At 44.6% G+C, this 13,761-nt stretch overlaps 1 protein-coding gene across 2 annotated transcripts in view; it reads right to left on the reverse strand.

Moving 5' to 3' along the window:
• The window catches only part of LOC110486263 (caveolae-associated protein 1), a 28,816-nt gene extending 16,119 nt beyond the window's left edge, over positions 1-12,697 (reverse strand). The window contains exons 1-2 of one of the 2 annotated variants that reach the window (XM_021557717.2): positions 12,461-12,697; positions 11,812-12,320 (exon numbers count right to left, since the gene is read on the reverse strand). In XM_021557717.2, the coding sequence (XP_021413392.1) occupies positions 11,812-12,318 (507 nt within the window). In that variant the 5' untranslated portion in view covers positions 12,319-12,320; positions 12,461-12,697. Of the gene's footprint in view, positions 1-11,811; positions 12,378-12,460 lie in introns of both variants that reach the window. The other variant, XM_021557716.2, reaches the window with a different exon arrangement.
• Between the last annotated feature and the right edge of the window lie 1,064 nt (positions 12,698-13,761).

A 13,761-nucleotide genomic window follows, 5' to 3' on the forward strand; every position in this document is an offset into this window, starting at 1 on the left:
TAATAATTCGGTCCTCAAGTGCAAGAGTAGGCTTTGACCCATACACACGCACAAAAGTACACGCACATGCACTCATTGACAGGATGTGAGCTGAATTAGCTAATGGGTAGCAGGAAACAACAGTCTTGTGGGTCTGCGAGTCAGACGACACAACAAGTGATGCTGTTTCCCAACAGGACCCCACCTCTCGCCCCCAACAGCATCAAAATGAGCCCAGCGTGAACCATGCACATTGTTAACAATGCAGTGATATAAAACCCTGTACGCAAGAGTAACACTGTCTATCAGCCAATCCCTTATCAAGCCTTCACACAGCCATGACACCCAGATACTAGCTATGAGACAGATCTGTCAACCTTCATGAACCCATTGATCTTTGTAAAGAAATGATTAGAAGGAGAATAGCTTTTACCAATTAGTATTTGTTGGGGCTGACTGGGTGTGATAGGGTGGAGCAGGGGTCTTCAACAGGTGGCCCATCTGTTTGGGCTTCATTCTGTCAATTTGCAGTCTACAAATGATTATAATTATGTTCCGTCCCCCAGATCATCCACTCAGAATCTAGTTGGGGACTCTAATGGTAGAGAGGGGTGTAAAGAAAGACAGAAGAGAGGTGGATAGAACCACCGCTGGGGGGCATATGTAGTCGGGTTTTAGCGGCACGCTGCACTACCACCAGACCAGACCCCGGCAAAGCCCTCCTCGATCTGACACAACTGTGTAAGCAATATGGCTGAAAGTCTACCAAGCTCTCTGAGTTAATAGGTGGAGCTAAATGATTAAACCTATCCAGTCATGTCTGGTATATCTGTTTCTATATCCGTGTCTTGTGTTAGGGGCCAGGGGTTGATTTGAAATCAGGCATACGCTGCATTCTTTAGGACATCAATTCTATGAATATTGTGACAAGAGAATATAAAGACCTGAAAATAACTATTCTGTGATCTTGAAACATGAAGTTACAGGACAAAAAGCACGAAGAACCATAACAAGGGAAGGCGTACGCCCCTTTTGTCAAGAGTGGAACCACATTGTTAAAATAATACACAATCCTTTTACACAAGTTAGATCAAAGGCAGAGAGAATCCTTTCAAGCTGATCCTGTGATGTGAAACCTATGCAAGTGCACCTTTCACAGCGCTTTTTGATCTTTCCCAAGTATAAAAAGGAAAGAAAAACAAAATTAATGACAGCTCAGTGCTCTTGGCTGAACTCTTCCTAAAGCCAGAACAGATATGAGAGAAGAGGGAGATAATCAGTAGAGGACCACAGACTGCTGCACTGTGCCAATAGATACAGTCCATGTAGCTAGCTGGCCCCAGGCTGTTCCCGTCTGATCCTGGGCCATGATAAAGATGGTGATGATGGGAGGGAGAGCCAACAGAAAGAGCCTGTGGTTTGGAGTGGACTCAGGATGTTCAAGGAAACTAAACACATCGGAGGAAAGAAGAGGAACATTTTATTTGACGCAAACCTACAAGAATGTAGGATCTCCTTGCCAAAGCGCGGGGCTTTCCCCTTTTTCCTGCCATGTTATGGCTGTGGTCTTCCTTCGGATCTGTCCATACAACTTTTAGGATCCCCTGAATACTCAGGCAGACATCTTAGAACAGAAATAACAATCAAGTGAGTGGAATTAAGGTGAAAGGGCATGAAGGGATACACTTCAAATAAACTGTACATGAATGGCTTACCAAAACCGATATAATACAACTTCTGAATTTGCACTAAACATAGAACATAACACCGTGCCAGTGTGTCATTCAGAAATGTGAACAGTGAGGGAGAGGGGCAGTGAACTGACTTTGCACACACACAAACACTCATGCACCCTAGTATTGAATCTCTCGGCCAGTGTTCTACAGAAGAGCTGACATGCAACAGTGAAATGTAGAGCCTGCCAGACATCTCTCCACAAGCTGCAGGTACCGGAGGGTGGGGTGGGGGGGGGGGGGTGGGGGTGGGGGGGGTGGGGTGGGGGGGGGGGGGGGGGGTGGGGGGTGGGGGGGGGGGGGTGTAGGAGTATGGATGACAGGAGAGGTTGACCCAGAGGGCGGTGAGAGACAGAGAGTGAGTGAGGTAAAGTGGGAGAATCCAAGGGGATGAATCATCGTACTAATTTGGTGCTGCTGTCTATCTCTTCGTTCCTCTCTCTCTCCACCCTACTGTACGCCATTATCACACCCCTCCCCGGTTCCCCCACAGTGATCACAGTGAGTCTGACTGGACCATAGAGAGGTCACAAGCTTGAGGTAATTGGTTCTGAAGTGCAGCCAGGTTTGCCTGGGGTTGGGGACAGAGACTGAGGGAGACAAGCTGTAACTGAGAAGTTGGATGTCCCCTGTGATAGAGTCAGAGACAGGACTGTCACTGTCCCCTGACTCCATGCCAGAGCAGTACAGGGATGCTGAAGAGGCTCGTCCATCATAGACACACAGATCCTGAGTTTTCAATAACAGATGAATGAGTGGACTGACAGCCCGTACCACACCCTCAATGCAATGATCAGATGGGCGGGAGGCCTTGGTCCACAGACACCTCTGAAGCATCCCTGGAGGAGGGGAGGAGGAGGAGAGAGGATGATAGAAGATGGGTCAAGGGACATTTGTAGTTGAGAGAGGGCCGATGAGATGTAGCTTTGCCCTAGGCCTGCCACAACACTGTCAGCTGTTGCTGGGACTCTGGGACCCTCAGAGACTCTTCCTCCCTCGCACTCTCCTCCTCACACTCCTCCTCACACTCTCTCACAAGGACAGAGTGTTTGAGTGGTATGTGTTTCTCTCCAGGGAAAAACCTAAATAGGTTATAGCATAGGTTATGCACCACATGGGCGAGGCCATTTATGTGATTTGTTATGATTTTCTCTTCTATAACAAATGGGAGATATGTCTTTGGGTATATCTTTGGGTGCCGGTGTCCAATAGTATGGCCACACCCTGCTGTTGCAAGGGGATCGCGTGTTCTCCTGTCGATCCAGGTTTAATTATAAAGCATCACTGTCAGAGTGTTTCCCTGATTCTAGCCACATGAAAGGATGTGGCTATTCTCAGAGAGCACTCCCACGAGAGAAGAACAGCTGTGGTTGACGCCAGCACAAGCTCACACACGCAAACACGGAATACGCACGAACGGAACATGGAACATGCACAAACGGAACATGGAACACGGGAACATGCACAAACAGAACATGGAACACGGGAACATGCACAAATGGAAAACACACTCGCAGTGGATCCCGAGTGCATCCACCTATGCAAACATACTCAGCTAATCCTCTGACTTACAGTAACTCGTACTGTAACCCCCCCCCCCCCCCCCCCCCCCTAACCCCAGTTCTCTGATAATGGACATGAGACGTATCACATGTGGGGTTTGCTAGGACCGCCTACTCTCTCGAAAGTACCTATCAGATGCGTCTGTTGGGGACAGACGGGTAGAGTGGAGAATGTGGTGAGAGACCATAAAAGGAGCCAGTCTCCCCCATCTGGTTATTCTCAAGCATAATTGTCTTCCTCACACTCTCGCGAGCAGGGGAAACGCAATGATATAGTCACACAACTGCTCCACGACACAAACGCACCAACTGTAAAAACATAGAGCGTGCATAAGTAGCTGGCAGGCCTGTTTTTTTCTTCTCTCTCACTGGCTAGGCCTCTCTCTCCAAGTGAGGATGGATAACTGCTATGTTACGCTTAGCCAACTGTGTACCACCCTGCGTACCACCCTACCACCCTTCTGAAGCTAAGCAGGGTTGGTCCTGGTCAGTCCCTGGATGGGAGGCCAGATGGTGTTGGAGGGCCAGTAGGAGGCACCCTTTCCTCTGGTCTAAAATTCCCCAGTGATTGGTGACATTTCCCTGTGTTGGGTGCTGTATTTTGGATGGGACATTAAACAGGTGTCCTGACTCTCTGTGGGCACTTATTGGCACCCATGGCACTTATTGTAAGAGTGTTAACCCTGGTGCCCTGGCTAAATTCCCATCTGACCATCATGGCCATCTAATCATCCCCAGCTTACAATTGGCTCATTCATCCCCCTCCCTCTCCCCTGTAACTATTCATTGCTGTAAATGAGAATGTGTTTTCAGTCAATTTACCAGGTTAAATAAACACATTTAAAAAAAAGCCCTGCATGACGATAGCTGCCAGTACTAGTCATAAGCAGGATTGTAACTGCCGACTGTAAAAATCACTGGTCATCAGGGGGCTCGAAGATGAGGAGGGAAAGGATTGGTGTCGCTCGGGCATCCCGGGGGTCCACTTTTTTTTTGCCTGTTAAGCTGGATATTCTCAGCCAAAGTGTCATTTCTCCCACCACCACTAGGCTCATGGTACAACCACATCCTTGGCTGACACTACCGGAAGCACGGATGCTATGGTCAGTAATCATACAGATCTCCTCCCAATCTGGGTCTAGGGTCTCCAAGTTCAAGTTCAGTTTCTTCCTCACCTCCACCAGTAACTCAGCCGGATATTACTCAACAGTAAAGAGGTCCCGTTGAGAGCTCTAAATGCTTGGGCCAAGACCATGTTAGTTTTCTGAAAAACAGAGGCAGTGAGGCGCTGGTATTGTTAATAACACAGCACATGGGGCTGGTGTGGTGAGCCAGGCTTGGGGTACCCTTAGCAAAAATCCTGCTAGTGAGGGTTTTTTCCCACAAGACCTTAGCTTCCCTGAGGCAAGCTGGTACCGCAGGGAGCAATTCCTTTATTGGGGCTGTATGTGACTGGCGTCTCTTTCTGTCGTATAGTTCCCTTGACGGGCCCTGAGCCCGCTTGCAGATACTGTATGAAGGAGCCCAAACTCCATTGGAGGGGGGGCAGCTCAACTGCTCTCGGGCCATCAGGTCAGCTGACCTGAGAGGGTGGGAGAACGTGGTCGTAATCTCGAGGATCTCCGTGAGATGAATCCCATCGTCATCCTCATCATTCCCTAACTCAACTTCCCCCAACACTACGTTGTCGGACAGTGAGGGGAGGGAGTCAAGGCTATCCGCCATGACCTCGCCCCAACTGGGCTTAGTTGCAGGGTCCTGTGAGCACTGGGCATGTTCCTACCCAAGCAATTGATGCATAGAGGATGGGAATCTTCCCTGCTTGACCTCTCACTCTCTCTCACACACACACACACACACACACACACACACACACACACACACACACACCAACGAGCTAAGAGCGTTTGCCACAGAGACAGTGGAAAGAGGTGAAACCTGACTCAGAGCCAGTGTTGATTCACCATGCTGACACTCTGGCCAAGCTCCTCCAATATCATTTAACGCGACACCGTGCAGTTGCTGGCAATAAATAGAGCTGGGACTGAACCGTGTAGGACTACGGCAACATGAAGGCCACAGTTCATACGACTGACTACTGGTAGAGTCACAGTTCAGACAGTTGCAGTGGTGTGGAGTCACAGTTGACAGTTCAGACAGTAACAGTGGTGTGGAGTGGAGTCACAGTTGACAGTTCAGACAGTAACAGTGGTGTGGAGTGGAGTCACAGTTGACAGTTCAGACAGTAACAGCAGTGGCATTCAGTCAGTCACCATTCTGAAAGTCAGAAAGTACATTCAGTAACATAGGGGTCAAAGTTCATAGAGTAATATGGGAGTCAAGGTTAACACAGTCACAGTTCAATGGTAAGTATTAGTTGTCTTGAATGGCAAAGCACAGGTGATGGAGAGGATGAGGAACTAAATGTGATAGGAATTTTCAGCTCCATCCATGCCTTTGTTGGAACTTGATGAAGCATGAATTTGGGGGAATGACAAGGCATCAGTAAACAGAGAAACCAAAAAGTGTTGTAATACTTTTCACTTCACATTAGGTTGCTCCCACGCACACAGATTGTAAAAGAAGTCAGAATGCCTCAGACAGAATCCGGGACTGAGCGATAGGAGCAGTGTGTCAAACAGCAGGGGGGCCCTCCTTTACTGAGGTAATTTATTAAGACCGGCCGTCTCCGATTGGGTTCCTGCTAAATGCCAATAGTGTAACCAATAGTGTAACCTAGTGCCACAGTGGACATTCCAGGAAGGGGATCTGAAAACAAGACCGCAAGCCAATGCAGACACTCTAGAATAAACTGATCAAGATGGCCTCCAACAGCCAGCAACCAGATATTGACGCACCTTTAATATTGACACACCTTTAATTCTCTTCTAGTTAATTATGTTCAGAAAAGGCAGACCATGTGAACATCTGTCAATGTTTTATAAGGCATTATATTGACCTGCTCTATAGGCATTTCTAAAGATAAAAAAAATAGATTTTCCAAATAGGTCCTTCCTCTGCTTTCTTCTCCTCTGGTTGATATACTGTACTGTAATCATGCCAGCTAATAAGAGCAGAACTGGGTTCAAATACAATTTAAAATATCTCAATTACTTTTACATACATTCAAAGTAAGTATTCAGATATATTTTAATTGAAAAGACAAGAAATGTAAATATTTTTATGCATTTGGAAATGTACTTGGAAAGTATTTGAAACACTGAAAAACACTCACTGAAAAACACTCCCATGCAATTAACACAGATATTTGAAAATAGTATGAGTGTATTTAAAATATCTCAATTACTTTCACATACATTCAAAGTAAGTATTCAGATATATTTTAATTGAAAAGACAAGAAATGTAATATTTTTATGCATTTGGAAATGTACTTGGAAAGTATTTGAAATACTGAAAAACACTCACTGAAAAACACTCCCATGCAATTAACACAGATATTTGAAAACGCTGTGAAATACAATTATTTAATCATTTTTTAAAATTATTATTATTATTATTATTATTTTTACAAATAACCATTAAAATACTCAAATAAAAGTACTCGTTTTGGGCGGTGTATCGGAAAATACTCAAATACACAAAAAAAAGTATTTTAAATACCAGATACTCAAAGGCACATGTATTTGTACCCAGGTCTGAATAGGAGACAAGACATCACAGAACTTGCCCCCAGCCAGGTTGCAAACTACCAAAAGTCTCGCCCTGTCATGAGGCTGCCAGCTGCAAGCCATTAGACAGACATTGCAGCACGCAAGGCTAAAAAAACACCAGCCCATGGAGTAGCAGGCTGCCACAGAGAGAGGGACTGTTCAGACTCCCTTCCCTTTCCCTCACTCATCATAACGGAATCCCTCTGCTTGACTAGGACATTATGTATGTACACTGGAGTGGTGTGACTGGGAGGTATACAGCCTGGTACTATGTAATTAGGCTACTCTGTATTGAGACACAGGGGAAAGGTACCCCCGCTTGTTGCTATGGAGAAGGCAATACAAAGAGACAGTCATCCAGTTGAAGTAGAAAGTTTACATACACCTTAGACAAATACATGTAAACATTTTTCACAATTCCTGACATTTAATCCTAGTAAAAGATCCCGGGCTTAGGTCAGGTAGGATCACCACTTTATTTTAAGAATGTGAAATGTCAGAATAATAGTAGAGAGATGTAACGCCCTGACATTGGAGATACCTGTTTATTCTCTATATTTTGGTTAGGTCAGGGTGTGATTAGGGTGGGTACTCTAGTTTTTGTATATCTATGGTTCTCTTTTTCTTTGTTGGCCTAGTATGGTTCTCAATCAGAGGCAGCTGTCTATCGTTGTCTCTGATTGGGGATCATACTTAAGCAGCCCTTTTTCCCCACCTTCAGTTGTTGGATCTTGTCTTTGTTTGGTTGCATGTATTTTGCACGATGAAGCGTTTCGTTCATTGTATTGTTTTTTTTGGGGGCTGGTTCACATTTTTAATAAAATATGATGAACTTCAATCACGCCTACCCTTAACGACGAACGTTACAAGATAATTATTTCTTTCAGCATGTATTTCTTTCATCACATTCCCAGTGGGTCAGACGTTTACACACACTCAATTGGTATTTGGTAGCATTACCTTTAAATTGTTTAACTTGGGTCAAACGTTTCGGGTAGCCTTCCACAAGCTTCCCACAATAAGCACACGCTTTTTCAGTTCTGCCCACAAATTTTCTATAGGATTGAGGTCAGGGCTTTGATGGCCACTCCAATACCTTGACTTTGTTGTCCTTAAGCCATTTTGCTACAACTTGGAGTATGCTTGGAGTCATTGTCCATTTGGAAGACCCATTTGCAACCAAGCTTTTAACTTCCTGACTGATGTCTTGAGATGTTGCTTCAATATATCCACGTAATTGTCCTTCCTCATGTTGCCATCGATTTTGTGAAGTGCACCAGTCCCTCCTGCAGCAAAGCACCTCCACATCATGATGCTGCCACCCCAGTGCTTCACAGTTGGGATGGTGTTCTTCAGTTTGCAAGCCTCCCCTTTTTCCTCCAAACATAACAATGGTCATTATGGCCAAACAGTTCTATTTATATTTCATAAGACCAGAGGACATTTCTCCAAAAAGTAGGATCTTTGTCCCCATGTGCAGTTGCAAACTGTAGTCTGGCTTTTTTTAATGGCGGTTTTGGAGCAGTGCCTTCTTCCTTGCTGGGCGGCCTTTCAGGTTATGTCAATATAGGACTTGTTTTACTGTGGATATAGATACTTTTGTACCTGTTTTCTCCAGCATCTTCACAAGGTCCTTTGCTGTTCTGGGATTGATTTGCACTTTTCACACCAAAGTAGGTTCATCTCTAGGAGACAGAACACGTCTCCTACCTGAGCTGTATGGCGGCTGCGTGGTCCCATGGTGTTTATACTTGCATACTATTGTTTGTACAGATGAACGTGGTACCTTCAGGTGTTTGGAAACTTCACCCAAGGATGAACCAGACTTGTGGAGGTCAACTATTTTTTTCCTGAGGTCTTGGCTGATTTCTTTTGATTTTCCCATGATGTCAAGCAAAGAGGCACTGAGTTTGAAGGTAGGCCTTGAAACATATCCACAGGTCCCCCTACAATTGACTGAAATTATGTCAATTAGCCTATCAGAAGCTTCTAAAGCCATGACATCATTTTCTGGAATTTTCCAAGCTTTTTAAAGGCACAGTCAACTTAGTGTATGTAAACTTCTGACCCACTGGAATTGTGATACAGTGAATTGTAAGTGAAATAATATGTCTGTAAACAATTGTTGGAAAAATGACTTGTGTCATGCACAAAGTAGATGTCCTAACCGACTTGCCAAAACTATAGTTTGTTAACAAGAAATTTGTGGAGTGGTTGAAAAACAAGTTTTAATGATTCCAACCTAAGTGTATGTAAACTTCCGACTTCAACTGTACATGTAAGGGAGGAATGTAGGAATACATGCCAGGGCATAAGCAAGTTATTATTTGAGCATGAAACAATATATGTACTGTATCTTCACTCACTGTATACGCTCAAGTAAAGAGAAGACAAATACCCCCAAGCGCATACTGTAAACAAATAAATTGTAACTCTGGAAATCAATGGTAATGCAGAAAGTGAGTACAAAAATACACGGAATTAAAAGAAACGCTTTGATAGCAGCTTGGTTAGCCTTGCGAAGAGCATATAGTTGGAGGCTACAACTACTTATAGTAGAGTAGAGTTGACTCTTTCCACAGTTCTATATTCACACAGCGTTATTGTGGGTTTTCCAGCCAGTTAGGCCATGATGAATAGACAGCATGGCACCGCTTCAGGACTAAAATTACGTCTTCATCTTACACTGAGTTGAGGCTTTCAACTATCTGTCACAATCAGTCGTCATAGGTCGGGCGTTGGTTTAATCACATGTGGACCACCGGTACTACTGTGTTTATGGTGTCATATTATGATTTCGGCCCACAGGTCTGGCTTTATATAGCATTAGCCGCATTTGTCAACCATAAGACACTATGGTCCGGGAAAGGTCAATGAACTCACTCCATGTATCATTCTTCATGCAAACTACAGCACCGTGCAGACGTCAATTCAACATGTATTCCACGTTGGTTCAACGTAATTTCATTGAAATTATGTGGAAACAATGTTGATTCAACCAGTGTGTGTCCAGTGGGGCTAAGATGAGTTTCACTACTAACTAACACACTTAACATAGATAGCCAATCTGTGCAATATGATTTCCTGTTGATAGACAGTGTTCAGAGTTTTTCAGAAAGGGCTGAATCCTAAGTTGGGATACATGCACGTAACTCCAATGTTGAAATCTTTGACATTATGTTTTACAAGAAAGTATACGTTACACACACATCTCAAATGATAAATTACACCATCGCATCAGCATTCGGCTCTCAAGAATTAGCTTCCTCTCCTGTAGTCTAAATCAGTGTTTCTCCACTCCAGTCCTCGAGTACCCCCTTACACATTTGTATTGTTGCCTCCGGACAAGCACACCTGATTCAACTTGTCAACTAATCATCAAGCCCTCTAATGAGTTGAATCAGGTGTTTTTGTCCGTGCCTACAGCAAAAATGTGTACGGTTAGGGGGTCCTCAAGGTCCTAAGCTGAAAAACACTGGTCTAAGTATCTCACTGGTCTAAATACCTCACTGTTCTAAATATCTCACTGGTCAAAATACCTCACTGGTCTAAGTAACTCACTGGTCTAAATAACTCACTGGTCTAGATACCTCACTGGTCTAAATACCTCACTGGTCTAAATAACTCACTGGTCTAAATACCTCACTGGTCTAAATACCTCACTGGTCTAAATACCTCACTGGTCTAAATAACTCACTGGTCTAAATACCTCACTGGTCTAAATACCTCATTGGTCTAAATAAATCACTGGTCTAGATACCTCACTGGTCTAAATAACTCACTGATCTAAATAACTCACTGGTCTAAATACCTCACTGGTCTAAATACCTCATTGGTCTAAGTAACTCACTGGTCTAAATACCTCACTGGTCTAAGTAACTCACTGGTCTAAGTAACTCACTGGTCTAAATAACTCACAGGTCTAAATACCTCACAGGTCTAAGTAACTCACAGGTCTAAATAACTCACTGGTCTAAATACCTCACTGGTCTAAATACCTCATTGGTCTAAATAAGTCACTGGTTTAAATACCCCATTGGTCTAAATAACTCACTGGTCTAAATACCTCCCTGGTCTAAGTAACTCACTGGTCTAAATACCTCCCTGGTCCTAAATAACTCACTGGACATGGAAAGCCTGAGGCCGAATAGCTTTGACCAAGTATACCAGCTAGAGCAGTACCAGTTTAGGGTAAACTCATCCTTGAGTGAGGAGCCACTCACTCTAGTGAGAGAACGTTAAAACAGTTGCTGTAACGCTATAATAAAGTTCAGAGTGTATTTCGCACCAGCTCATGATTTTCCCATGCATCATGGAGAATTCACCCAACCCTGTGGTGGAATCTAGTGGTCTTGTACAAGGTTTCTCCACCTCACATCTGAAGCAGCCTACCGCAATCCACTGCTACAATCTACCATACACAAGTGGCTGTGTATCCATCTTTTGATCCACTCAAACACTGATACACTGCTAACACTTTCTAATAACTTTTATGGATAAGCATTACTAAACTACATACATGTATATGCTACCTTCATTTTATCCCTCTGTTGCCGCAGAGAATTTTCCTGCGTAGCAGGAAATGACAATTGTATGGTATTCAAGGTTTAAAAAGGCTTCTAAAGTTTGTCATTTCCACTTAAAACATGTCAGACTTGATTTATCCTAACTAAAAATGTATCAACCCCTCCAAAAATGTCCATGAATTCTAATCCATTTACTATTTCACATTTCCTGTTCCAGCAGGATTACTTTCATGCTGTAGCAAACTGGTCAAATACAGATAGCACACCTGTATTCAGCCTGTCCTCAGAGCCTGTTTGTAAACATGTATGACCACACACCCCTCCGTTTCCCACTCTCACCTGGTAGATGAGAACCTTGAAGTGCCGTCTCTTGAGCAGCTCGTTCTCGTTGCTCTCCAACTTCTTGATCTGGCCCGCCTGCTTCTCCAGGTTGGTGCGGACCGTCTTCACGTTGACGCTGACCTTGCGCACCTTGCCCAGCATCTTGTTGACGGTGTTGGCCGTGTCAGTGTGGCTCTTGGACAGCTTGGCCAGCTCTCCCTGGATGCAAGAAACAGACTTCTCCATGTCCTGCTGTCTGGCCTCCAGCCCGTTCTGGGTCTGCTGGATCTGGTCCACCACCCCGATGATCTTGTCGAGCAGGGTCAGCACCATGACCCCGTTGATCTGCGCCTCACTCTTGGTGCCCGAGCCCGTGGCCAGCACCAGGTCCACTTCTTCTGAAATGTCGTCTTCATCGCTGTCGGTGGCGGGCTGGACCGCTGCGGCTACCAGGGACACCTCCTCGTCGTCAGACACCTCGGTCAGAGCAACTCGCTCCTGCTGCAAGCCTGCTGGATCCGCCATGGCTGTCAAGTCCAAACACACACCGCTCAGCTCTCACGCTCACTAAGGATAAAAATAGACTACCGGGAGAACAAACTTTAAGGGGCCACCCTGACCAAAAGTCAAATCCAAATACTTTTCTTTTCTATGAAGGGACACTTACTCTTCCACTTCTTTGGAGCTTTTCCTCTTCCCACTTTCTAGTCTACTTGTCTTCTTGCTGTCTTTCTTTTCCTCCTTTTTCTCTTATTCTCAGTCCTCTCAGTCTCTCTCTCTCTCTCTCTCTGTCTTTGCGTCTACCCTGGGATGCTGGCCAACCAACGGGAGTGGAGCCTCTCACTGCTGAGGCATGTGTGCCCTGACTCAAATGACGGGACTCCCTGTGATACCACCCAGTCAAACTTTTCCTTTCCTACACCCGGCCCCCACTATACCCCACCCCACCCGCCACCCTGCTCCTGGGGCTCCACCCCCTTCCCCTGCCCAGCCTGAGGGTATAACAACCACAAGCCCCTGTCTCCACCCCTAGTGGTTGGGCAGAGCCTGGCAGACCCCGCCCCCATGGTAGGGACTTCCAGAGGGGAGGCAGGGGAAGGAGCCAAACATGCACACAATGGCACAAACCGGCACAGATTAAGTGCAAAGTTTAAAGCTCCAGTCACTTGCGTAATTCATTTAATCAAATCTGTCATTTCAAATATCATACCACATGGTTTAGTCAGAATAGAGTTTTGGCTATACATGTTCTATGACTGGGAATAGAGCCCGACAGTGGAGGTGTCATAATACCCATAAAACCTAGCGGTCAAACAGGGAAATGGTTCCAATTGTTTTTCCACCATACACTTTTCCCACGGGGAATTTTAGAAACATTTAAAAATAAGAGCTGTGTTTTGTGTAGGCGTACCCTGGCGTGACGTTTTGATAGCCTCTAAATCTCTCGGACAAGGTGAATGTATCAATATATTCTATTTACTCTCAGACTTGAAAATGGTAATTAGCATCAAAGTGGACATCATGCAAGACTACAAATCCCTGCAAGCTCCTGCACGTCATCTCTAGCAGACCTCTTTGCTAACAGCTATTGTGTCAATTTAAAATTTGCACAAGACAGTTCACAGAATTGTCAATATAAATACATTTTGCCAATTTATTCATTTTTAAAACTGCATTGTTGGTTATAGACTTGTATGTAAGCATTTCACTGTAAGGTCTACTACACCTGTTGTATTCGGCGCATGTGACTAAAACAATTTGATTTGATTCGATTTTATCTGCTACATTTGTCCAAGTGTTATTTATGTTTCTGCTGTAGGGGTGGTAGACAAACCGACCTCACCTGAATATCGTATCCTTATAGAAATCTATTTGTAAAGCCATGTGGACTCTCTTTTTTGGGATGCTACATGTCTTGCATAAAGAGGAAGATATATGGAGATTTACGCTTTTTTTTTTTTATCGCCA

Source organism: Oncorhynchus mykiss, chromosome 13 (genome assembly GCF_013265735.2).
Source record: "Oncorhynchus mykiss isolate Arlee chromosome 13, USDA_OmykA_1.1, whole genome shotgun sequence".
NCBI classification, from domain to species: domain Eukaryota; kingdom Metazoa; phylum Chordata; class Actinopteri; order Salmoniformes; family Salmonidae; genus Oncorhynchus; species Oncorhynchus mykiss.